Source organism: Perca fluviatilis, chromosome 16 (assembly GCF_010015445.1).
Source record: "Perca fluviatilis chromosome 16, GENO_Pfluv_1.0, whole genome shotgun sequence".
NCBI classification, from domain to species: Eukaryota; Metazoa; Chordata; class Actinopteri; order Perciformes; family Percidae; genus Perca; species Perca fluviatilis.
In genome coordinates this window covers 36383718-36410506 of record NC_053127.1, presented here as the reverse complement: position 1 = coordinate 36410506, position 26789 = coordinate 36383718, and the positions used below count along the sequence as shown (strand labels likewise).

Genomic DNA, 26789 nt, shown 5'->3' with positions numbered 1-26789 from the left:
CATTGTAGATTCTCACTGAAGGCATCAAAACTATGAATGAACACATATGGAATTATGTACTTAACAAAAAAGTGTGAAATAACTGAAAACATGTCTTATATTTTAGATTCTTCAAAGTAGCCACCCTTTGCTTTTTTATTAATTAGGGGAAAAATTCCACAAATTAACCCTGACAAGGTACACCTGTGAAGGTAAAACCATTTCAGGTGACTACCTCATGAAGCTCATTGAGAGAACACCAAGGGTTTGCAGAGTTATCAAAAAAAGCAAAGGGTGGCTACTTTGAAGAATCTAAAAAAAAATATAGACATGTTTTTCAGTTATTTTCACACTTTTTGTTAAGTACATAATTCCATATGTGTTCATTCATAGTTTTGATGAATCTACAATGTAAATAGTCATGAAAATAAAGAAACACATTGAATGAGAAGGTGTCCAAACTTTTGGCCTGTACTGTATATATAGCTTGTTTTATGATTAATTAGGAGTATACAGTTTTAGTGTATTAATAAATGGCACTTTGTTGAAGTATTTAATGTGTCAACTTTCACTGATTCTTGCTTACTCATTACGTGGCATTAGTAGTTTTAGGAGTAGGTATACATATTCAGGGGAGGGCAAGGACGGGTACAGCTTTATCAATACTAGTTAAACAGTTGTACAGTTTTATTCCCTATTTTGAATATGGGGGGGCGCTCGGAGGGGGTCTCGCCCGTCATTCAACACAGCCAAAGCTATGAATTCTAGCATATTTTTCAGTCCCCTTTCACCCCCCCAGTCCAACGCCCCTGGGTACGTGTGCTGCAATATGCTTTGTAGTTTCCATCTTTTTTCACAGCAGATGCCTTGAATCTGTTGATAGTTTGTCATAATTGCATGTCTCAATCTGTCTATTTCTTTCCCCAAAACTCACAAGAAGTCATGATTTAAGGGTTTAAAAAACAAAAAAATCTTACGGAAGCATGCCTCCGAACCCCCCTAGCTTAACTGCTATCAACTTTTCATTAGGGGCTGAGCACCCCCAAAGGTCAGATCCTAGAATCGCCCCTGCTCCGAACCATCACTTTAAAGGTACACTGTGTAGGAATTTCTCCCATCTAGCGGTGAAATTGTATATTGCATTCAAACGAATAGTGCTCTCTAGCGTTTCGCTTTTTCCAATGCGTGTTGCAACTACGGTAGCCGTTATGTACCAAGAAGCTATGACAACATGTCTTCCAATAGCGCTTCATCGAGTTTTCTTTCGGGTGATGAGGTTTGTTATTTCAAACAAACTGCATTTAATCATTAGTGTGAGCATGTATAAGTAATTACTCCTTGAACAAAAGTGTGAATTATGTTGCCGTGTTTATGGGTTTTATTTGGTAGTCTGCCATTAGTAGCCTATAGCATCAGCTAACAACTTGACACACAACGAACAAACAAATGTTACAGTATGAATCATGAACTATGGTAATTGATAGTGATACATTCTTTATTAATTTATTTTTCGATGTACGTGCCTTGTTAGATATCATCAGGTGATTCAACGGTAGGGAGAGGTAGAGGAAGAGGAAGAGGGAGAGGGAGAGGGAGAGGACGGGGACAGAGAGGCAGTGGATCGGCGGGAGCTAGGCGAGGAGGAGGACGAGGAAGAGGACGCTCGGCAGCTTCAAGAGACGATCTCGAAAGAATTGAAGATTTCCAAAGGCAGAGAAGAGAAGCGACAGAGGTTTGTACAATTTATAAGACTAACAGCAGCTGAGTTTTAATTATCTGCCCAATCCTATGCACGTAGCGAAATACTCATCTGTCTTTATGGTTCATAGTGAATATTCATATGTATTCTGTTTTTCTTATAATGCACTGCATACATCTATATTATTCTTACCATTATGTTACTGCTACTACATTGCACAGATCTGTACATGTTCATATTACGTATTTATTCTGCTCTTATAAGGTAACTGCTAATACACGACACATATTTATATTTAATTTATATTACTCTAAACAACCTTCTGTTAACCAACTGTACACTACTGTCTACACTGCACTAGATTTCTTGTCCTGGCTATACTTGTATATCACTTGCACTTTTCTGCTTTTTAGCACTTCTGGTCGGACGCAAACTGCATTTCGTTGTCTTTGTACTTGTACTCTGCACAATGACAAAGTTGAGTCTAATCTAAAACTAGTCACGTGAGCTAATTTAGTGTTTTTGAAAACAAAGGCCTATAGAAAATGTTATAGAGAAATGTTTTCTTTTGCACACCAATAGTTTTCTTTTGTCAACATTGATACATGAGATCCCTGCATTGCCTCCAGTGCACTATACTGCAAAACATGTTGTCCAATCTGTTGGCTGTATAGGTCTACCTAATACCTACCTGTATACCTAATGGCCTAACCCTATCCTATTTCCTTTCATTTCTTCAGAGACTTCTGCAGGAGATGAGCCTTGAGGATCACAGACGCCTCACAGCTGGACTGTTGGAGAGGCAGCCGGGTCTGATTTTTGATCTATTGATGGAGCATCAGCGAAGAAATGGTGCCCCTACATCGCGGGCGGTACCTTGGTGTACCTGTAACCACTGCAGAGACATGCCGACGGACAGAGAGCCGGAAATGCTGTGGACAAGACCCCTGCCCACTGTGTGAGCCTCCTTCCACATTTCACACAGTACTGCCTGGATGAGGGTTATCTGCGAATACATAGGCAGTATCGGGAGGATCTCACAGCATTCGGAAATGTAAGGGAGCCCGGTGATGACAACCGTGAATACAGGCACGCAGCTTACAGACACTTTATTTTCTGGCAGCATGGCGCATTAGGACAGGGGAACAGGAGAGTGATTCCCAGCTGCTGTGTTTGCAGGATAAGGGAAAAGTTCCCAGACCCTCAGGGACAATACACTGGCTACATTCCAGGGATATAAGAGATTGCCATGAGTATTTTTCTAAATATTGTAAATAGTTATATCTCTATATGTTGTATTCTTTGGAATTCTGTTGACTTCTAACTTTGTTACAAAGAATAAAAGATTTGTTATTTGACTCAGTGCTGTTGGTTTGTTTGTTCTGCACTGGGTATAGAGAAAAATGTCAAAATTAGGTGCAATAACAATTTGATACACAATACGATTGAAATGAATGTTGTTTAAAAAACCCAATATAGATATTTATTAAGGGTGTGACGAGATCTCGCGTGACGAGATCTCGCGAGATCTCGCGTGACGAGATTTCTCGTCGAGGTGAAAAGAGAGAAATGCCGTACTACTAACTACTGCACCCGCGAGTCGTGGGTGCAGTAGTTAGTAGAGAGCTGTGGTGGTGCTGTAAGTGTTTTTGCATAGTGCTTGTGTTAGCCGCGGTATACGGCATTTTTTTCTTACAATGTTTACATATTGTGTTCGTCTTGTCTGTCACTCTTTCGCTGTTTATTATTTCCGCAGGAAAACCAAAATGTTGCCACACAAATGATTTAAAAGTGGCAGGGGGATTTTCAATAGTAATTCCACGCTCCATCACGCTGACATCACATCGCCACCCAGACAACCTTTCACCGCGACGAGAAATCTCGTCTCGTTCTCATGAACCCAATCTCGTGATGTGTTTCGTCTCGTGGAGTAAGCGTCTCGTCACACCCCTAGCTTGTAACCTTGGTTCTCTGAGTAAAGACTATTTTTCCCAGTCATATTTCTTAACTGAAGTTTTCTTTAAATTAGTGTTAAAATCGCGTCTCGCTCTCGTGACCCCAGTCTCGTGTCTCGTCTTGTCTCGTGAGCGAGTGTCTCGTCACACCCCTAATATTTATTCATATTTACAAAAACATTTGCTCATGTATTTACACCTCAAACACCAGCAAAACAACAGCTCAATCTGCCTCCAAGTTGGTAGCAGCATGGAAGGCTGATCCTGTGAAAGACATGGAGTGCCATTAGTCATGTGCACACAATCGATTATCATTAACACGCATGTGCACACAATTCAGTATCAGTTAAAGGGAAAGGTAATTAGCTGAAATAACGGCATGTAGATGTTTGTCACTTACCCAGACCTCTGCTGACCTGTGTCCGTACCAACTCGGATGTCGGTGGTGGAGGTATCGGGGGCACAACACCAAGCCGCCGTGGGTCATCTGGATGTAGGGTCCTCCGTCGCGGCATCCCAACTCCACTTGTGACTGCGGGCTTGCAACTCAGGGATGTAACCATACGATTTCTCACACTTCACGGCGTAAAGGCTATATCTTCTTGCATTCTTGTTGTACTTCTTCCTAAGACTAAATAAAAAAAATAATTATTACAAGTCATTTAGTCATTATGAAAACTAGACTCTCATACTCGTAAGACAATAGGAATATGCATTTATTTGAATAAAACATAAATTTTGATGAGAGTTTGACATACACTTGTTGGCCCTCTGCTGTCCAGTATGTTGGCCGTTCGCGGTGGAAATTGTAGTCCAGAGCTGCGAGCGCAACTCTTGAGTCATACACACGGGGAGTGAAGGCCTGGCGCTTGCTGGCATACATCAGAATGTGATTCTGAAATGACTCAAGATGTGCAGTTGATCTGGATGAATAACAAAGAAATTAGACCCCAAAACACACACCCACAGATGACTTACGGCTCTGTGACATTTCTGTTTAATTGTCATGTCCCCACACTTTACCTGAAGCGCAGATACTTGTGGACATCCTTCTGCCAGCGCTTGTTGAGGACGATGTCCACTAGTGCTTTGTGGCTCTTCGAATTTCTCTCAATCCACTGTTTACCCTGAGTGTCTTCAAGGTGATCGTGTTGGCAGCTTCCCGTTTCCCAGGTGTGATTGTTGCAAACATGATGCAGAACTCCAATCCAAAGTGTCTGAGGAAAGTAAAACAAACAAACACAAATACAAAACCAAATGACCATTTCAGAGATATTTGAATCATGGAACTTCTTGAAATAAAAAAATATATATATATTAATCCTGCTTACAAGAAACTGCTGAAATGTCTCTGCTGTCTTGCAGCACCACCAGAAATGGTTAACTATATCCCTCAGCCAGTGAATGAGAAGAGACTGTCCTTTCACCTTTCCTGTCTTATAGGGATAAACAAAACACAAACAATGCAAGTTATTTCATGTATGTATTTTGCATGGAGACCTAACATAATATGATGATTCCACCGACATGCAGGCAGGTACAGGACTGTGTTATTAATGAAATTAGATGCATTAGAACTTACGGCGGCAAAGCTCTCGATCTACCGGTCAGTTTTCGTTCCTACCCTCACCTATGGTCATGAAGGCTGGGTCATGACTGAAAGAACGAGATCCAGGGTGCAAGCGGCCGAAATGGGTTTCCTCAGGAGGGTGGCTGGCGTCTCCCTTAGAGATAGGGTGAGAAGCTCAGTCATCCGTGAGGAGCTCGGAGTAGAGCCACTGCTCCTTTGCGTCGAAAGGAGCCAGTTGAGGTGGTTCGGGCATCTGGTGAGGATGCCCCCTGGGCGCCTCCCTAGGGAGGTGTTCCAGGCACGTCCAGCTGGGAGGAGGCCTCGGGGAAGACCCAGGACTAGGTGGAGGGATTATATCTCCAACCTGGCCTGGGAACGCCTCGGGATCCCCCAGTCGGAGCTGGTTAATGTTGCTCGGGAAAGGGAAGTTTGGGGTCCCCTGCTGGAGCTGCTCCCCCCGCGACCCAACACCGGATAAGCGGACGAAGATGGATGGATGGATGGAGAACTTACGGTAGAGATCTTTTTGGACAGATTTTTGGCACCGTGCCACATGTCCAGGCTGTGGTGAATTCTCAGATCCTTATATCTGCCTTTGTCTGGGTCTGTGAAGTAAGGAATAATTTTATTTCCAAGTATCTCAATGAGCATATTATATATTTGTATTCAAACATTTTATCTGATGACCACTTACTCAAAAGGGCTGCAATCTGGACATGAGCATCCGTGCAGAACTCCACTACCTTTAGGTCTTGGGTAAGCTTGTCCACAGTCTGGATAAAACCCTCCTTCTCCATGATATTGGAGTTCCAGTTGGTCTGTCGCTTGTCTATAGTGGCCACATAGACAATTTCCTTAGAGTCAAGCTCCATGGTCGTGTAGCTGCAGTATTGTGCAGAATGCCCTGGTGTGTCATTTCTGCCATCACCTAAAAAAAGAAGGTAATTTCAAAATACAAAACATGTAGGACAGATGCTTTCAAAATTTGTTTCATTGTATAACATAAAAAATTATGTAGAACAAGGTCATATATAAAAATACACACCTAGGAGTACCACATCTTTCCCTTGAAGTCGGCTGATGGCCTCAGATCTCTTCTCTTCCCAGAATGTTTTTATAGGGTCAACACAATAGCTGTCCTGGATGGTGAAGTGTGTGTTAGGGTTGACCATTCGCATGTTCATGAATTTGAAGAGGAGAGCAACTTTAGTGTAGTTGTTTCCGGAGAGTAAGATGTTTGTGGAAAGAAGAAAGTCCCCAGCCTGCATGCCAAACTTCAACACAGGCTGGGAGTTCCACCGCCATAGGCAATGTCCATTGGGGCAGATCTAATAGTTAGATAAGAGTAGCCTAATAAATTCACAAGGCACATAAAGTTCTGTGTGTTATCATTCATTGTGATGCGATTGTCAAGGCTTACCCATTCAACGCTCATTGCAGTGCCCCTGATGGCGATGTTTGTTGGAAAGGGGGCAACACTGTCACACACCAAACCAGTCCTCAATACACCAGTGCATCTGTCCACGGGCAGAATTAAAAATGCGACAAGCTGCCTCAAGCAGTTCTCATAGAGCACTGATGCTCTGACGCCAACAATGTCATCCTCACTGAGGACCTTCTGAGGGCCTGGCAAAATTGGCAGCTCGAGACTTGGGGGCTCATCAGAAGGGACTTCAGGGGCAGGCAGATCGTGCACAGTCTCAGCGATCCCGATAGTTGGCAGATTATCAATTACCTGTGCTCCCTTCAGCGCACAACCCCTTCTGGAAAGGCAGAACATCAGGGATCATACACAGTTCAATCAAATAATTTCCATGACTTTTCAGCATATAGCCATGACCTTATATATTCCCCTAAACATCAGTGTCAACTACAAGAACAGAAATACATTTAAAAATAGCCCTGAACATTGATTAGATGTAAAAACACAGCACAGAAACAAAGTAAAGACTACTAATAGATTATGACTCACCGCAAAGAAATTGGTGGAAGATATTCCTCATCAGAGCTGTCGTCACGGTGACCATGAAATGAGGGACCCTCTTCTGCCCAATCAATCCTTTAATATACAAAATACTCAGAAAATAGCAACTTCGTGAATGAAGACTACACAACTCAATAGATAGAATAGAAGCCCACTTACACACTGCCCATGGGGTCGTTGAAGGTATTTTCATTCAACTCCTCTTCAACAATGCTCATGTCATGCATGCTATGAGAATAAATGATAATTAAAAACATGTATCAGATGAAAACATGCAACCAGAGAGTATTTTCAAAAGGGACACAGCCAGACTACAGAGTTAAAAACAATGACTGTTTATGGGTTACCTCTGCTCAAGGCATTCAATTTCCGGTGCCTCTGCAATTGCACTCAGATGTTCATCTCTGAAAAAAAATAAATCATAACACATTATGAGGTATAGGTAGATCAAGTACAATTTTTATGAAACTACTACTAAAAGCAATGATAAAATTCTTTCCATGCAATGACTTACCTATCTGTCCCACTGGAAATGCTTGACAATGCTGGATCAGTTTGCACTTGAAAACGTTTTGCCTTGATGGGGGTTGATGAGTTCCCATCCCAAGAGTACTCTCATAACTGGACATATCAGATGGACAAATCAGATCAGGTTTATTGACCAAATATTCTTACATACAAGGAACCTGACTCAAGCAGGTGTTGACTCTCTCCAACATGTAGACAAATAACACTATAGACACTATACATACAGATTACTGTACGGGTCTGTATTATTCAATTTGAGGTCACAGTAAAAGTGATAAATAACAGTAAATGTCAGATAACCTACAACTTGAAGTGGCCTTTGGTGTGCAAGCAATGCAACATCAGTCATATGCTCTATCAAAATGGATTCTGATCAAACTTCTGGGCTACAACCTTGTTTTTAGCGCCTTCTCCACTTTACATTTTACTCAAAAGGCAACCCATCCCCCATTCACGGGTGGGGGTTGTCGTCAATACACCTGGGTTTGCAGTCAGGAGCACTCTTAGCATTGAATGAGGAAAATAGAAATGCCCCTAGAGACCAAATTAATATTAAAACGTAGGCGTAAGATCATCATGAAAAGTAGGCTACTGATGGAGGTAGTGGGCATGAAATGCAACCCTTATTCCATCAAACATAGCCTATGCTGCTATTCACTTACGAGGCTGTTTAGCTTTTAATTACACATGTTCTACGGTTATGCTGCCTATAATAATGAATTACACAACCAAGCAATGAAAAAAAGCTTATAATTTAGAGCGTAACATTGACTAACCTGTCGAGAAGGAAGCAGGCAACTTCAGCGTCCCTTTGGAAGTCTTTCTCCTTCATTAGCTCTTTCCACCTGGGAAAGGCTATCCCAATGTTTACCCTCATTTTTTGAATTCGCCGGTCACGTTGCCTTTTTAATTCCCTTTTTCGCTTTTTTGGCGACGAGTAGTCCTTCTGTGGCTCGGCATAAGTATGATCCGCCATTATTTTTTAACTAAAGAGCAGTGCAGTCTTCTCTCTGCCTCTCACAATGGCCTCTCACGGCACACTGATCTCTCCGCTGTCTCTCTTTTCTGGTTTCAGTCACGTGACGCTGGCTCTGAACAAAAACGCGTTGTGGATTAGCTAGACAGATAGGCTAGTGCTGTATGTCCCTTCTCAGCTATTGTAGTTTGTCAAGATGGCGGAACGACATGGAAACCTCCTTTGACTTACCCGTCCTATGTAAATACAGATAACAAAATCTTCGCTTACGAGGATAAGTCAGATTATTGGCAGAGGTCATTGTACACCAATGAGGACATATTTATGAATGTAGACATTGATTTTAGCTAATAAAATACTTAAAACACTATACAATGTACCTTTAAAGGAATACGCCGACTTATTGGGACTTTGTCTTATTCCCGTATCCCCCAGAGTTAGATAAGTCCATACATACCCTTCTCATCTCCGTGCGTGTCGTAACTATGTCTGACGCCCCCACCTCTAGCCTAGCTTAGCACAGATCCTGGAGGTAACCGGCTCCATCTAGCCTACTGCTCCCAAGAAGTGACAAAATAACGCCAACATGTTCCTATTTACATGTTGTGATTTGTATAGTCACAGCATACAAATAACAAGGTCACATGACACACAGCCATCTTCTAACTGTTTACATCAGGGGTCTCAAATTCAATTTACCTGGGGGCCGCTGGAGGCACAGTCTGGGTGAGGCTGGGCCGCATCAGGTTTTCCACAAGAAAAGCTTTGTTAAATAAATTCCAATCTTCTCAAATCTCTTTATTTTTATTATTTATATTCTTTTATTCCACCGCGTACGAATCACTTTGATTTATTTTGTCAGAGAGAGAGACCTCATATTAACTCTCTAAGTGCCATTGACGTGTGTGTATAAATAAATGAGTCTTACATGATATGTGCAAAACTGCAAGGTTAAGAGCCTATACTCTGCATTGTTGTAGTATCAACAGGTATTAGGGCATTTAGCATTTGCATTACTGTTAATCAATCATCACTTTATCACACATTGTATTACCTTGTTATGATATAAGAAGTGACCCATGTGCCAAACATAATGTGCCACATGAAGAGACAGTGCAGCATGACAGTAGCAACAGCTGAGAAGATTTGGGTCTGTGGTGACCAGGTCCACCTCACACAAACTTCCTTCTCCCATTCTCTCTCTTTACTTACACACACACACACACAAACACACACACACACACACACACACAACACACACACATACACACACACACACACAGTACCGAGTGGGGCTCTCTGATGCTCGGAGGCGAGCCGTGGCCGGCTCGGAGCCCTACCGCTGGCGGAGATGCGACAGTGAGGACTGGTTCCACGGCTTGGTCAGCGACATGAACTCATAGCGGTGGAGGTTGCGAACGGGGTTTTTAGCTTTATGAGAAGGCATTCTATCTGTTAATCCTACCGACGGAGACACTTTGGCGTTATGTAGTTGACCCGCGGTGGTGAATTGTCTGCAGTTTGGGGCGGGTTGTTGCCGTGTTCTGATTGTTCTCATCTACGCTCCGCTGAGACAAAATAGACATGCCATTTCAAAATTTCATGTATCATCATCATTCAAATATCATGTTTTCAAAAGCATCACTTTAATCAAATTTTATGTGACATATTTAGACTGCAAGCAGGCACATCTGGACAAACGATATATATATATATATATATATATATATATATATATATATATATATATATATATATATATATATATATATATATATATATATATATATATATATATAATGTCCCGCTGGGCAGCAACTTTAAAAAAGTGAAGTGTTGTGAAAGCAGCGCGCTGGGACGAATGTCCGCGTGTGCCCAATAGAAACGAGGCAGCCAGCCAGGCTGAAGAAAACACTCCATGGCAACGCGGCTGTAACTTTCACTCATTGAGGAATGTTTCTCTGCTTGCATCAAGCCCGGCCGATGTCCCGCCCCCGAGAGCCATATACCCCACGGTGATTGGTGGGTTCGTTCAGCTCCGCACACAACACTGTAAAGTACCATACATATCAAACTCGCGGCCGCACTAACATTAAACTTTCATATTAAGGCGGGGGCCACAAACTATCGGCCGTGAGTTTGAGACTCTACATACTGGGAACTATATTCTCAGAAAGGCGAAGCACTGCTACTTCTGCTACTTGGGCGGAGTGATTTGCTCGCAGCACCTGAGAAGCCCCGTGGTGAGGAGGAGAGAGAGTTAAGTAGCAGTGCTTCGCCTTTCTGAGAATATGGTTGGGCTAAGCTAGGCTAGAGGTGGGGGCGTCTGACAGAGTTACAGCACGCACGGAGATGAGAAGGGTATGTATGGACTTATCTAACTCTGGGGAATACGGTCAATAAGACAAAGTCCCAATAAGTCGGCGTGTTCCTTTAAGCATATAGCATATGACGCTAGCATATAGCCTAGCTTGATGTGTCTGTATACCATTGACTGTATATACTTTCTTCATAGAGCTTAGCTAGAGTGAACGACAGATGACGGATAGTATGTGTATATTTTATGACCCCACTTTGTATTCTTTTCTCGTTTGGTTAACCATGTTCCTGGGGATTTGGCTAATTTCAGACATGTTAGAGCCGGTAGTAAAACCATAGCCGTAATATAACTGAAAGAGCACGAGAAACTGGATTGATTGTGTTGGTTTTTGCATAATCTTCATTCATATAACATTAGTATGAAACAATACAGGCAACCGGCATCCCGCCAGTACCTTCGACGTGCTGGGAGGGGTGAGGGCCCGTTCATTGCCGTTCATTCATTAATTCTTATTTTGTGTTGCAATACATAGGGGGTGGCAGCAGCTCAGTCCGGAGGGTCACTGGTTCAAGTCCCTGTACGGACCGAAGTACGGAGTGTGGACTGGTAGCTGTAGAGATGCCAGTTCACCTCCTGGGCACTGCCAAGGTGCTCTTGAGCAAGGCACCGAACACACACACACACACACACACACATACGCACACACACACACAATCGCTCAGGTCGCAGCCCACTCAATCTGACATCTCTCCATTAGTGCATGTAAAGGGGCATGTGTGATATTGATCAATACCAGTGTAATGAGATTGATATCTCTCCAGTATGCACCGCTGTGGTTTCATCAAAGAGGCGACCTGGCTGTCTGTGTCTGTGTTAAGTCCCGCTGCTTTCAAGTGCCGATCCTGTCACAGTTCAGAGCAGGCACACTTTGCTCCTCCTCCCCCCTCCTGTGATTTGATGTTGTTTATACAAGCATATGAAAATTCTGTCCTTGGTTTTAACTTATTAATAATCCAAAGGAAAAATCACAAAACCACTTAAAGGTCATGAAAATTCATTCAGTTTTAGCAATTTGATGATGCATTCACCTTAATTATTAAAAAGTATAGGTATCGATATCGGCGATTATATTATCTAGCCCTCCTTCCCTTTCCCCAAGTGGCTATGCCACTTGTCATGCCGCCATTGTAAATAAGAACCTATTCTTAATGACTTGCCTGTAAAAATCAAGGTGAAATAAAGAAATAAAATACTGGCCCTGTATTTACTTGGTATCGGATCAATACCAAATTTTGAAAAACAGTGTTCCATGCACACAGTGCAGCTGTGATGCAGCTCAACAGGGGTACTTCAGATCCACCTGGAAGAAAAGTAACTGAAACAAAATATTTGTTCTTTTCTGTTCAGTTCGCTTTGTATTGATTTTATTAGGGTAAACAACAATAAATAACTGTGCTATTTTATAAAATAGTGCTTTATTATAGCAGACTCCTTTAGAGTTACATTTTCACTGTAGAATTTTCTGTGACACAATTTGAAATGTGAAATGTTATTTGGCTATGCCTTTGTTTTATTTTTATTACAAGTATATATAGGCTTTTTTTTGGCTACAAGCAACATATAGAGTAGGCCTAGATTTCGCAGTACAAAGTACTGGTTTATTGTCTGATGCATTCCCTTCCCAATAATCCTGACTGAGGACCAAGCAAAAGATTAAAGCATATAAGGAAACGTGGGCTGAGCACTCATGCACAGGGGACACTAACAAACAAGCAGACACTAACTGGGGCAGGTAGACAGGACACACAAAGGAGACTGAATAAATGCGTAAGTGGAGGGAGCTGCCACAATGAACATTACATGGGAAACACTGAGGACATCTGCTGGACAGATAGGGCAATGCAAAACAAAAACTGAAAACTGAAGGAGAGATGTGAAGGAGGAAGAGAACAGGTGGCCAGTGACAGTCATATTTCTACCATCTGCTAAGTCAAATATATTGTATTCATTGTCTTTATTTCTGTATGTTTCATTTGAATGTGCGTTTTTGTCTGTATCAGAATGGTGACACACCTGCTCTTGAGAGGCTTAATAATTGGGAACAGAAAAATAATTTGCACATCTATAACGTGAGACAGGTGCGTCGGAGGAAGACGAGCAGGTCAGAAGTTGCAAAGAGAACACCTGCACACTTTCCAACTTGCAAAAATAAATGTATTAGCTGGCAACGTTTCGGTACTAGACATTAAATAATAAGTAGTTGATATCGACTACGGTTTGTAGTCGATCAATCGATGGAGCAACATTAACCGGAACCTCTGAGTAATGTTAGATGCTGAATATGGCAGGTTTTAAGGAAAATTAGGATGGTGCAATAAAGCAGGCCTGCTTGGTTCTTTCGGGGAATGATTGTAAAGATTTACAAAAAAAATATGTTTAGGGCTTTAATATGTTTATTTCCTCTATTACTGGGAGGTCTTGGGACTGATTGGTGGGATTGCTGTGGACGAAGTACACACAGTGATAAACTAGTAAGAGCCAATGAGGTATAACCATGTATCAGCTAATTTAAATAGCTCACGTTACTGTATTATGTCAACAGTTAACTTCATTTAATATTGGTGTTTTCTTTTGCTGGGTGCAAATGTTCCACCAAAACAAGTTCCTTCCTGAGGCTATTTCAGAGGAGGTAGGTCTGTCAATGCGAGTCTAAATAATAAGTAATGTCAAGACAATTCAAACATAAAAAATGGGTTGCTTTCACAAATATTTTCACGTTGACTTACACTGATCATCACTGTTCAGTCATGATATCTAACAATACATCAGAAGTTATAACTGAAGGACAATTCAGCATTTAGGATCAATCCACATCTCCAGTTACTGCTGCTGTAGTGTCTGCAGAGATTCATCTGAATCAACCAGGGAGTGCAGTTAAACTACAGACTGAACTGATTCACCATTTCACACTTTGATTCATGACTTTAACAAGTCTGGTCTTCCATGACTGCCATATGTCATGTGGTGTTGCAGACTTACACTAGAAGTCGCTAAAGTCAAACATTTTTTATGTTTTTACCATTTAAATGTCAAACGTATGGCCTTTAAACATCCTATGAAGGTATTTATTTTCACTTAAAAAATAAACAATATTTACGCACCCTTGAACCCCCTGAACGTGAAGTCACAGAAAAAATTGTATAATACAATGACAGTTGCAACATTTACTCATATTAGTTTTATTTGAGTCTTTTTTCCAGCACAGCCACAATTTCAATTCAATGTTAGTGTCAAATCATAACAAGAGTTATCTCAGGACACTTTACAGATAGAATAGGTCTAGACCACACTCGGAAAACGTTGATCAGACAGAAACCTTGGACAGAGTCTGGCTCTTGGTGGGCGGCCATCTTCCCAGAATATGACTTATAATAATTACAGCAGTGGGTATAGTGGAATGACATGATGAAATGTAATCATTACAACCTCTCAAAGCGGTCACTGCAACTTCACATCACAAAGTGGGGAATCTGTGTGCCTTGACTTTAGCACCAGCTACAGAGTAATCTTTGGTTTGTTACACAGAACCATCTGAGAAGCTGTCGTTGGAAACTGTTTGGGAAAGGGCCAGCACTTATTGGATGAACCATCTGTCAATCACGTCCGCCATTGTTGTTTTGAACGGTTTTGTCACACACACCTAAACCATGTCCGGAGATGCCAGTAGCTCCTCACCGGACACACAACGCGTTAGGTTGAAACCTGAAAGGATGGATTTTCATGTGGCATGTGATATTGCGAGAATTCAGCTGCCGTATAACAGTAAGCGATACATGTAGTGCAAAACAGATGTGTCGCTGTGGACAGGCTGTGGAGCTCTAATGGAACAGAGTTGGGGGCGGGGGGGCAGGGTTAATTTGTCTGGCTCATCAAGCATGGAAGTTTGGTGGCTAGCTAAGTTAGCTGGCCAGCCTCTAAATGAATACAATTTAAATCATAGACACACTCTTCAAGAGTCAAACTAAAACACTGCCTTCAGCAGCTTGCTGTCGGCTTCCAGGAAGCAGGAAGCAGAAGGGTGAAGGGGCCGCTGGTTCGGTTCCGACCGGAGGTTCCAACCTGCGGCTCGTTTTAATTCATTATTGTGCACAGGTGTGTCATAATTAACTAACTGTAAAAGAAACTCAGTCACTCGATGTCTATATCAGAGCATATCACACAGTGGGGCACAAACACTGTCTGATGCAAAGCACGAATGTTGCTCAACGAAGAGCAAATGTATTCCACCAAAATGCCACAACAAAACTGAAACCCCAAGCTCTAGTTAAACCACCACTGCAAATCTTTACGTTTTACAGCAGAGGCTTTTTTAATACAGCCAGTACTTGTCAAAAACCGTAGCTCACACTGCAAGCTGTGTACACTGTGTTGTTGTGGACATAGGTCTGGCAATGCGATACGCAGATGACCTGCCCATCAACCTGGGAGCAATGGTTTGATTACTGCAGTTTTTAACGCTTGTGGGAAGATGCCTGCTTGAAGAGATATGTTTACAATCTGTAAAAGATCTGAGGCCAAAAAATTCGAAACATTTTTGAAAAAGCCAGTTGGTAAAATATCAAGGCAACAGGAAGAGGTTTTCAGATTTTTTTTAATAAAATCTGCCAGTTGAACTTGGTGAATCGTTTGAAATTGTGTCATATGGGGACTTGTTTTGCTTAAACACTGAGACAGCACATATCCTCTACCTGATATTGATGCACTAAAGCTATTCTTAGTGTGTTGAGGCAAATATCTGCCTCGTTTCTTGTGGCAGGCTGTAGCTGACGGGGAATGAGCGCTAAATTTACTATATTAGCAGCTGAATGTGTCTTATTGTATTGCTGCTTCACCACTTTGTGCGGTCTGTTTCTAATAATAACTGGAATGATAGAGCTGTTTTGTGGACTAGTAGACGTTGTTGTAGAGGAGGAGGAGGTTATGGAAGAGTGCATCCGTGAATTCGTGTTTTTTCGGGATGTGAACCGTCAGTCATTCCACTGCGTTTTCAGGACATGCTGTATATTTCTACATAGCAGCTGGCCACCCGTGCGTTAGGATGAATTCCATTCCTGCTGAACAGACAGCCACGTTCCCAAAACAGATTCAAATTGTCAATGAACCCTATGTTGTGAAGATTGCAGGCAGTCTGAAGCCAGGTGTTGAGGCCAAGAAGTCTGCTAAAAAGGTCTTTTCCACAACCCAGAGAGGGAAGTGGGCCCGAAATAAAAACCGATTTCCCAGTACTCTTTAAAACGTCAATAAGAGTGTTAAAATCTTTCTTTGTGCGTTCATTTTCACGGTAGGACATGTCATTGTGTCCACAGTGGACCACGATGCACATGATTGATATTGGAAATGAGGATATCAGTCCACAATTTTAGCATGGATGTCTGCAATCTTAGCTCCTGGAAGGCAGAGAGAGAGAGAAAGAGAGAGAGAGAGAGAGAGAGAGAGAGAGAGAGAGAGAGCTTTGATGATGGTTCCGCAGTGACTACATTCTGATTTCTCCCCCTCTGCATATTTATTGCATCAGCCTGACAAGGAAGAAGGTTACTCTAGTATTGATTTTTGACTATTTTAAAATGAGGGGAGAACATTTCTCTTTGTTTGATTTCATTTAAAGTAAAGATGGGCTTTGCTGTTGTCTTCACGACTCATTTTAAAATAGACAGAGAGAAAAAAAGAGAGATTTGTTCTACGCGGCAGCTGCACTGAACTGCAGTCTGCAGACGTTTACCAATGTGCGTGCCAAATGGATGCCGCTTGCTTGTCACCTACAACTTTGATACAATATGGCTATTATTCAACTTTTCAAGATATCATCTTATTAGAACAATTTAGGCCTTAGGCCTTTATTTATATAGGAAAGCTGCAGATATGAAAGGGGAGAGAGGGGGGAACGACACACAGGAAAGGGCCACAGGTCGGAGTCAAACCCACGGCCATTGCGTTGAAGAGGAAACCTCTATATATGGGCACCTGCTCGACCAGGTGAGCTACCCAAGCACCCCACTTTCCCACATTTCTTACAACTTCACCTTCTTCTTACACATTTTAACCAGCAATCCAGTTTAGCTTCAGCATTAGCTTTTCAAAAAAACCACTACATTAGTGGTGTTATTCAACTTGTCAATGAAATTGGAGTTAATTATAACCATTCCCACTTTTCAAACTAATCTCACTAATTCAACTTCTTTTACGGATTTAAGCTATTAATTCAGTTTAGCTTTAGCAATTTATCTATTCATCATCACACACATTTTCTGCAGGAAATGCATTTTCTAGTTACATAAAATAGGCAAACATCCAACTGGAAAATACACATACTGTTTTACAACCAGACTGAAACTGTGGAACACATACTAATACATTGCAAGGACTACAGTACCCAGAGAGAGCACCTTTTTCAGGCACTTCAGAAGGCAAACCACCACAACTTTTCACTGTCAGGGCTCTTGGGAAAAAAACAGCAGGCAAGGCATATTACAACATTATTAATTTTCTAAGAGAAATTGATTTAGCAAAGAGAATCTAGTTTTTAGCTGCTCTCGTTCACACTCCGGTCCACTTGGTGGCGGTAATGCACCTATAAGTTGGTTTGCCAACCGCCAATAAACCATAAAGAAGAATCATGTTGCCCAGGATGCAAGTGTGTTGGGCATGGGCTCTCCCCGTTAGCTCGCAGTTTGTTTGCAGGAGGAGACAGCCCGTCCTCCGCCGCAGCAAGGCACCGTCTCACTCACACTGCAGCAGTGTGCAGAACAACGTACCGTTAAGCCGTCTTATCAACCCATTCACTTCCAGATTCGGTTCAACTTTTCACGTCCAGGTGTCCAGAACAATAAGCATGTCGTCCATCGGGATGTCTCAGAGAATGGTTTGGGTGGACCTGGAGGCAAGTCACAGGGCTAACTGCTTCTGTCTGTGTTAACGGTAACGTTAGTTAACTCAAGTGGCTAAAAGGGCTAACGGTACTGTTTTCAACTTTGCTAACATTAGCTAGCTAGCTGATACTGCAACAAGCTAACCAGAGGTTGCGTTAGCCGAAAGCATGCTGATGATTGTTAGTGTAAGTTAACGTCGCTATGTGTAACGCTATAACTAAAATCCTATGTAACGTAAATAAGTAACGTTACCTGAGAACTGTAACGTTAACGGTTTGGTTTAACATTGGCTAATGAGGGAAAACCCCTAAACCTAACTCTAAAGTTAGGTACCTTTGCAGGCCAGAGAGACTTTATATATATATATATATATATATATATATATATATATATATATATATATATATATATATATATATATATATATATATATGCCTTGAGAACCGCTGCGTAATGCTTTGCGTTCAGTTCACTGTAGTTACGATGCAAGGCGAGTACAAAATAACACCCATCATCAGTGTTGCAGGCCTCTTAAAAATGTGTAACATCTGCTTATAAATACTCACATCTGTACACAATGACTCCAGTTCATAAAATATTACTGAAAAATTCTGTAAACAAGCCTGCAGAATTCTAGTAGCCTTACATTTAGCCTATGTCTCTCCGACCCTTACAATCAACATCCAAAGTCAACATTATGTGACCCTGTAATGTGTGCCTGCTCCAGAGATTGTCTGAATGGCACAGTTGATGGTTACTGGATTATTATATGCTGCCTCCATGCAAAATGATAGAAGCAGGCATACTGCTACAAAATACTATTTATGTATTTAATTTACAATTAAGGCACCCTGGCCCAATAAATGTAAAATCACTGTGAGCATCAAACCTAACTAAATAACTTTCCTCAGATCTAATGGTTGCAGTTTGTCACCAGTGGACTTCTGTAACAAGTTTTGTCTTTAAGCTTTTGTTATTTATTATTATTATTATTATTAGCTCAGTATGGGCCTTTGGGGGAGACATATTAGGTGGGGGGTTTGGGGGTTCTCCCCTAGGAAATTTTGAACGTCAAAGACTTCATTTCCTGCATTCTGATAAATTTTTAGGCAAAAATGTATGGTGAAAGCAGGTACCAATTCAAAATATAATGGAATATAATGCATTAAGGGGGCTTTCACATAGTCTGTTTGTGTAATTAAAATGAACAGGGCTTTACGATAACTTTTTTTCCCCCAAGGAGCACATTTTGCTCTTAAGTTTCTTAAGCTCTTAAGACTTGCATAAGGTAACTGCTACTACTGATGTAGCTAATTTGTACAATAATACAACAGTGTTATGCATACAAAACATTATGAAGTGTAATATTTGCTATTTTGAAGTACATTCTATTGATCAATGAATTGTCAGTGATGTTGAATATACTGTAGTGTAACAGCCCCCCCCCCCCGGTTCTGCATGCATGTGTAATTGATTAGTTGCAAATTTTAACCATCATATTTTTACCAATGAAATGTACTGTTAGTACAGTGATGCAGACACATGTTAGGGATCTATCTGTGAGAACTAAGTCAAAGTGTGTGCTTTTTAGATGACGGGTCTGGACATTGAGAAGGACCAGATCATTGAAATGGCATGCATTATAACAGACTCTGACCTGAACATTTTGGCTGAGGTAATATGAACATCAACAAAATTGGACTGCCACTTCTGTTTTGTCTGTCTTGTTAAATCAACTCCCGTGTTCTCTGTCGGCAGGGGCCCAACTTGATAATTAAGCAGCCAACCGAGCTGCTGGAAGGGATGTCCGACTGGTGTAAAGAGCATCATGGGAAGGTAAGCTGTCTTCGTGGTCAGGGGCTTGGAAGAAAAATACATAGGGCAGAAAATGATGTTTGCACAGCCCTTTGAGTTTCAAGTGAACCATTTAGCACTTTTGGTCACACCCCAGTCAATGTTGTCAAATGTAGTATTCTAAGTAGTAAGTATTCTACCCGTTAGAACTGACAGGAAACACTGGCTTTGACAGCAGCGCAACACTCTATCACAGTACAAAGGACTTGTTTATCTGTCTGTCTATCTATCCATCCATCCATCTGTCTTGTATGCCAGTGTACTCATGTTGAGAGGTAACTACCTCAGCCTGCAATGAGTAGAATGCAAAGACCTACCATGTTCAGGTTTCCAGTGGGTTGCAGGGCTAATACAGAGTGCTAACAGTCCGAACTAGGGAAGCTGAAGCAACTCGATGAGTAAAACGTCAGTTGGCTGATTGGTATTTTTAAAACGTGTATTTTGTTTTTTTCTTCATTTTGTTGTGGTTAACGCAAACACACATTTGTATTAAGTGGAACATAAAATATTTGGTTTCTATGTCTTACCATATGACTCCACATCCTAAATAAATCCTTTTGCGAGTGTTTTTGGCCAGTTGATGGAGCCAAAAACTATTTTAGGACATTGTTTTTGGGCTTAACTCCAACCCGTAGAAATAGAATGGATAGAAAGGCTATTGAGCCGTGTTCATTTGACTAACAAAAACAAAAGGGCGATTGTTGTTAGTTGTCATGGTGACAACACAAGTCAGTGGGGCCCTAAAGTGTGTCGCAGCTCGCTGGGGGGGTTGTGGGCCCACCCTGCTCAGGAGACCTTCACCTGAGCAGCAGGCCAGATGTGTCGTTGAACCTGTTTCCTCAACTGCTCTTTGTTGTCCAAAGTTGGGACCTAATATGGTCTTCAGACCAAATTTCAATGAGGCGCAGCACCTTTTTACAACTCCAAGTTTGTCTGCGAATTGCCGTTAAGCGATGTTGCTAAAGTGCAAACTTGTCCTCATCCCATAATGCACAGCAGCGAAGCTGACTACAGCAGCTGGTTTAGTCCTGGTTTAGAACCCTAATTCCGACCAATGGTGTTTCACACTATTCCACTGATCTATGATAGAAATCTTGTGATTGATTACCTTTTTTCCAACTTGAAATGATGTCCCCAAAGGAAAACTTTGTGTCTTTCACGCTGACGGTCACCTCTGCTGACCTCACCAGAAAAACAAAAACTCAGCTGCACCATCTAGTGGACTGAAAAAGCAATTGATTTTATTATTCTAGTACCAAAAAGTTTATTTATCATGTACAATTTATATAATAAAAGATTGATACGTGACGTCTGTGTATTGATACATTATTGCCACAGAAAATGTCACAAAGCTATACTGTATGGATTTTTTTTTCTCCCACCTCTAGTGGTAATGCACCAAGCTGTTGCAAATGTGCCGGCAAAGGAAGAGAAGAAGAATACTGGTAGCAAGTGATCTTGGACATAAACAATGGTGGATTTAAAGTGCATACATAATAGGCTTGGCAAATATTTTTTGGAGGAAGGAAATTCTTTCAACACATATGTTAGAGCTTAAGATAGACCCAATGCATTTTGCTGACTAGCACTCAAAGCTCCATCTTTAACATACACCTATGAGAGTGGTGTCCATCTTCTCATCACTGGCAAGAAAGCCAAGAAGTATATTATCCAAAATGTCAAAGTATCCTTTTGAAGTGGTGTGTGAGAGATGTTTACTTTTGTGTTTCAGTCAGGACTGACGCAGGCTGTACAGGACAGTAAAATCAGCCTGGAACAAGCAGAGTACGAGTTCCTGTCCTTCGTCAGACAGCACACCCCACCGGGACAGTGTCCCCTTGCTGGTGAGTTCCTGTTTAATATCCGCTGCAGGGCTGGGTCCCCTGGCTCCTACAGTCATATGCTTTGATCCCTCTTCCTGCAGGGAACTCTGTGCATGCAGACAAGAGGTTCCTGGACAAGTACATGCCCCAGTTTATGTACCACCTGCACTACAGGATCATTGATGTCAGCACCATCAAGGAGCTCTGCAGGCCAGTGTTGCACATTATCTCTCACCTGTCCTCTATGTTTTCCTAGTGGGCACTCTGCTGGCTCTGCTCATTAGGGCTTTATTTACTCACCCCCCACTAATGATCTTCTCTGCCTTTCATCAGTTTGCATGTTTTTAATATTGCAGTGCTGAGTAGGGTTTCTATCCTACTGATAGTCTCCACTTAACAGTACATCAGAACAAGTGAGAGATAGAAGTGGCTTTGTTTTTGTTCTCTAAACGCTTTCAGGCGGTGGTTTCCAGAGGAATACAAGATGGTGCCCAACAAGAAAGCAGCCCACAGGTAAATATGTTATCATAATCCTGTAAAGCAGCGGTTCTCAAAGTTTGGGGCTCGCCCCACTGGTGGGGAATAGAGACCTGACAGGTCTCTATTCTCTGAAATTTTCGTTTTTATGCCTTTATATCTTTATCCAGAAATCCCAATTGTTCCGGGAGTCTCCCGCATATTGATAGCGGTTCCTTGACGCCCGCAAATGACATCCAATCTCCCGGAATCTGGAGCAAGACCGCGCACTAGACCAAGACTGTATGGCTGCAGCCTGGAGCGTCCCATGTCATGCCGACCCGTCTCATGCCATCCCGCCTGGTGCCGTCCCCGAGCTTCTACTTTTCAAAATAAAAGCTGGCGTCTGGAACAAAATACTTTAATACTTTATTACTAATACATATAATTCTGCCAAAAAAAGATGCCAAGAAATCCACAGCAATCTCTATCCCCACAGCCCTCTGCTGCTGCGCTGGCTGCACGCATCTGTTCACAACGCTGCATGTCGGAACATTCTGCTTAACGTGAAAAAGCTTAACGTGGTTTAATGTACCTCAACAACGATCAATGATCACCAAATTTATCATGGCCATATCTTGTAATGAACACTTAAGCCTGTCAAAAGAACTAAACCGAAATCCAACGATTATAAGTTATCTTACATTAACATTTTCTTCTTCATTGGCGTCTATGACGAGGAAAAAGCTTGTAAGCTGTCAAAAAATCGAACCCGAAATGTGCTGATGATTGATGGTTGTTTAGGTACATTAAACCACGTTTTTATTCATTAGTAAGCTACAGGACAGCGTCTTTCAAACGTGACCTGCGCAAAAGAAAAAAAAAGTATGCGTCATTGTATCCAGCACTTCTGGAAATGTACTTCCACATGCGTCTCTGTCCCCAGCACATTTCAAACCAAACTGACGCCCATGGATTTACCCGTGAATCAATCTGGAAAATAATTTGATTTCGTATTTTTGACCCTCTGAATTTACCGTTGGATATGCCTCGGCATGAGACGGGACGGCTAGGACGCTCCAGGCTGCAGCCATACCCGCCTCCACTAGACTTTATTTTTGAACTTGCTGTTATTTGATGTAGATAGTTGTTACTTCAATAAATTGGAACATTTTAAGTTTGTTGCGTATTTCATTAGCATTGTGTTGGGGCGATAGGGGCAGGTGGGGCTTGAAAATTCCCCCTTGTCCAAAGTGGGGAATGACCAAAAAAGTTTGAGAACCACTGCTGTAAAGGATGGATATTGGATATTACTTGTCTAGCTTTGACCCTTGTTGCTGTCAATTTTTATATATATATATATATATATATATATATATATATATATATATATATATATATATATATATATATATATATATATATATATATATATAAATAAATAAATAAATAAATAAATAAATAAATAAATAAATAAGAGAGAGACTAAAGTGTGTTGTCCTTCAGAGCGTTGGATGACATCCAGGAGAGCATCAAAGAGCTGCAGTACTACAGAGCCAATGTCTTCAAAGCCTCAACAGAGGAGAAGAAGCGCAAGATCGTAGAGAACGGAGGCAGCAACAATAGTTAGCACGAGTGGGACTATGGAGTGGTGCATGTGATTGTCTCATTGATTTTATTTTGAGTTGATATTTGGCTACCCAATGGTCCTTTATTTCAGTATTGTTCAATGTAGAGGTTTCATCAAAGGGAAACAACAGTTTATTCAAAAGAGTTAAAGAGAAACATTAAAAGGTAACCTTACAGTTTTGTATTTATTTATCTTTAGTCTGGGATTGGCTTTATTTTCCCTTGTTTTTCAAATGAAACCAATTAAACTGTGATCCCTGAGGAAACGGACCATCCCACCTCTGTCTCCTTTATCAGACGTATGTGGTACATTCACGCAGGAAAACATTACACAAAAAATACACAAATTGTTTGTGTGCTAACTGAAATGTTTTGAGTGTGGTGTTGATGGACATGCTGCAGGAACCTGGGGGCTCTTTCACAATAGCAGAATTAATAAAGAAAGGCTTGACTTAGTCTAATCTGCACAGCCTGGCTTGGTGCGTTTCTCGAAGGCAAAGTCAGACTGAGGAGGAGGAGAGACTAGGTCGAGTCAGACTGAGGAGGAGAGACTAGGTCGAGTCAGACTGAGGAGGAGAGACTAGGTCGAGGTCAGGCTGAGGAGGAGAGACTAGGTCGAGTCAGGCTGAGGGGAGAGGGACTAGGGTTACGCAGTCAGGCTGAGGAGGAGAGACTAGGGTCGACTGAGGAGGAGAGAACTGGAGTCGAGTCAGACTGAGGAGGAGAGACTAGGTCGAGTCAGGCTGAGGAGGAGAGACTAGGGTCCGAGTCAGGCTGAGGAGGAGGGACTAGGTCCGAGTCAGGCTGAGGGGGAGAAGACTAGGTCGAGTCAGGCTGAGGAGGAGAGACTAGGGTCGAGCGTCGGAGGAGGAGAGACTAGGTAGAGTCAGGCTGAGGGGGAGAGACTAGGTCGAGTCAGACTGAGGAGGAGAGACTAGGTGGAGTCAGGCTGAGGGGGAGAAACTGGGTCGAGTCAGGCTGAGGAGGGAGAGACTAGGGTCCGGAGTCAGACTGAGGATGGAGAGACTAGGTCGAGTCAGGCTGAGGGGGGAGAGACTAGGTCGAGTCAGGCTGAGGAGGAGAGACTAGAGTCGAGTCAGGCTGAGGAGGAGAGACTAGAGTCGGGTGTCAGGCTGAGGAGGAGAGACTAGGGTCCAGGGAGGTACGAAGGATGGAGAGACTAGGGTCGAGTCAGACTGAGGAGGAGAGAACTAGGTCGAGGAGTCAGGCTGAGGGGAGGGACTAAGGGTCGAGTCAGGCTGAGGAGGAGAGACTAGGTCGAGTCAGGCTGAGGAGGGAGAGACTAGGGCCGAGTCAGGCTGAGGAGGAGGGACTAGGGTCGGAGTCAGGCTGAGGGGGAGAGACTAGGGTCGAGTCAGGCTGAGGAGGAGAGACTAGGTCGGAGTCAGACTGAGGAGGAGAGACTAGGTCGGAGTCAGGCTGAGGGGGAGACTAGGGTCGAGTCAGACTGAGGAGGAGAGACTAGGTCGAGTCAGGCTGAGGGGGAGAGACTAGGGTCAGTCAGGCTGAGGAGGAGAGACTGGGGTCGAGTCGACTGAGGATGGAGAGACTAGGTCGAGTCAGGCTGAGGGGAGAGACTAGGTCGAGTCAGGCTGAGGAGGAGAGGGCAAAGTCAGGAGTCAGGCTGGGAGGGAGAGACTAGGTCGAGTCAGGCTGAGGAGGAGAGACTAGGTCGAGTCAGACTGAGGATGGAGAGACTAGGTCGAGTCAGACTGAGGAGGAGAGACTAGGTCGAGTCAGGCTGAGGGGGAGGGACTAGGTCGAGTCAGGCTGAGGAGGAGAGACTAGGTCGAGTCAGGCTAAAGTAATTCAGATAGATGTATGTTCATGGTTTTCTTTAACAGATTTCCTGATGCTAAAATGGAGAATAAGATTTGTACATACTTTACACAGAGTGAGCAGCAGCTTCTTGTGGAAGTATGACAACATGAAACATTATTTGTAAAGAAAAGAAACATGGCCGCTGTAATGAAACAGCGAGAGAAAGTGTAGCAGACGATCGCAGACCGACTGAATGCGTAAGTAACCTAAATATCTACATTAACTGACCACTGCTCTGAACTGAAACCGTCATAATCATTCCATTCAAGGATTAGGCTACTAATCATTTGCACAAATTAACAGTTGTACTCTTTGCCTTAAAAGTAAGCAGAAGATAATGTTACTCAGGAAATTTACCATGAAGATCCATTTTCTACAACGCTAGAATATGATGTATAAATATCTCTTTCACTTTCCCTCCCTTTCTCTCATGGGCTAACATATAAATGCCCTGAGTCATATTAACTTCCACTGCTCGCTTTTAATGCAAAGTGTACCACAGTCGTTAGTGGCTGCGCAGAATCCATCACCGGCGATCGCCGCCCAATGCATGCTGGTTAGATTTGTGTCTGACTTGATCCCGACTTGCTCTGATGTCATGCACACGTGGGCAACGATAACCTCACGAGGCAGCGCAGTTGCTTTTCACCGATTGCAAGACCCAGGCGGACCCAGGGCATGCTGGGAAATGCCAGCCTCTCATCTGATCTAACAGCTGATTGGTTCAGAATCGACTCAACAAGATGATGTTTTATATAAACTTTTTATTGATTTTGAATTGGAGGGATTTTAACTGTTAGTTGACTGATTTAAAAGCTTATTCTGTACAGAAAACGTGAGGCTGATAGTTATGTTTAGAAGTCAGAGAGACTGAATCTGTTCAGGTTACAGATCATCTACAGTCTGTTGTTAATTAAAATCAGCACCAGATCGCATGTAGAGCATTTTGACAGCTACTGGGTCATAATTAAAACATCTGTTCAGCCTGAAGGCTGCTGGAATCAGCTGGAAACTGTCCGACTTGACAGCGGATTTTTGTCACCCCACACACACACACACACACACACACACACACACACAAATACAATGCACATGGAAGAGGAACAAACATGATCCTTTATTGTTAAAGAATACAACAAAAATGAATCGACTCAAATAATTTAAAGTGCATTGGTCCACTATAGAAACACACGTACAGCACTTTATATATTGCCCTTAGTAACAGACTTCATTTAAACACATTTATCT

At 42.3% G+C, this 26789-nt stretch overlaps 2 protein-coding genes across 2 annotated transcripts; one reads left to right on the top strand and one right to left on the bottom strand.

Annotated features, from left to right (window-relative positions):
• Nucleotides 1–4116: 4116 nt before the first annotated feature.
• LOC120543623 lies at nucleotides 4117–6093 on the bottom strand. The gene is made up of 6 exons (XM_039776763.1): nucleotides 5898–6093; nucleotides 5717–5808; nucleotides 4965–5069; nucleotides 4657–4850; nucleotides 4392–4556; nucleotides 4117–4264 (listed from the first exon to the last, which is right to left on the bottom strand). Exons 1-6 carry the CDS (start codon nucleotides 6073–6075, stop codon nucleotides 4117–4119), a joined length of 882 nt encoding a protein of 293 aa, XP_039632697.1. The 5' UTR covers nucleotides 6076–6093.
• Nucleotides 6094–17664: 11571 nt separating this feature from the next.
• On the top strand, nucleotides 17665–23970 carry smfn (small fragment nuclease). Its single transcript, XM_039826483.1, has 7 exons — nucleotides 17665–17948; nucleotides 19529–19612; nucleotides 19696–19773; nucleotides 21524–21635; nucleotides 21716–21824; nucleotides 22074–22127; nucleotides 23577–23970. The coding sequence occupies exons 1-7, from the start codon at nucleotides 17685–17687 to the stop codon at nucleotides 23698–23700; spliced, it is 825 nt and encodes a 274-aa protein (XP_039682417.1). The 5' UTR covers nucleotides 17665–17684; the 3' UTR covers nucleotides 23701–23970.
• The last annotated feature ends 2819 nt before the right edge of the window (nucleotides 23971–26789 follow it).

Bases quoted from the DNA above. Each gene is read 5' to 3' on its own strand.
- smfn (XM_039826483.1), top strand. From the start codon at position 17,685: ATGTTGCCCAGGATGCAAGTGTGTTGGGCATGGGCTCTCCCCGTTAGC. The intron at 17,949-19,528 runs GCAAGTCACAGG...TGTGCTTTTTAG, and splicing joins TGGTTTGGGTGGACCTGGAG to ATGACGGGTCTGGACATTGA. The intron at 21,636-21,715 runs GTGAGTTCCTGT...CTCTTCCTGCAG, and splicing joins GGGACAGTGTCCCCTTGCTG to GGAACTCTGTGCATGCAGAC.
- LOC120543623 (XM_039776763.1), bottom strand. From the start codon at position 6,075: ATGGAGCTTGACTCTAAGGAAATTGTCTATGTGGCCACTATAGACAAG. The intron at 4,851-4,964 runs GTAAGCAGGATT...TACTTTCCTCAG, and splicing joins AGACATTTCAGCAGTTTCTT to ACACTTTGGATTGGAGTTCT. The intron at 4,557-4,656 runs GTAAAGTGTGGG...TTATTCATCCAG, and splicing joins CACAAGTATCTGCGCTTCAG to ATCAACTGCACATCTTGAGT.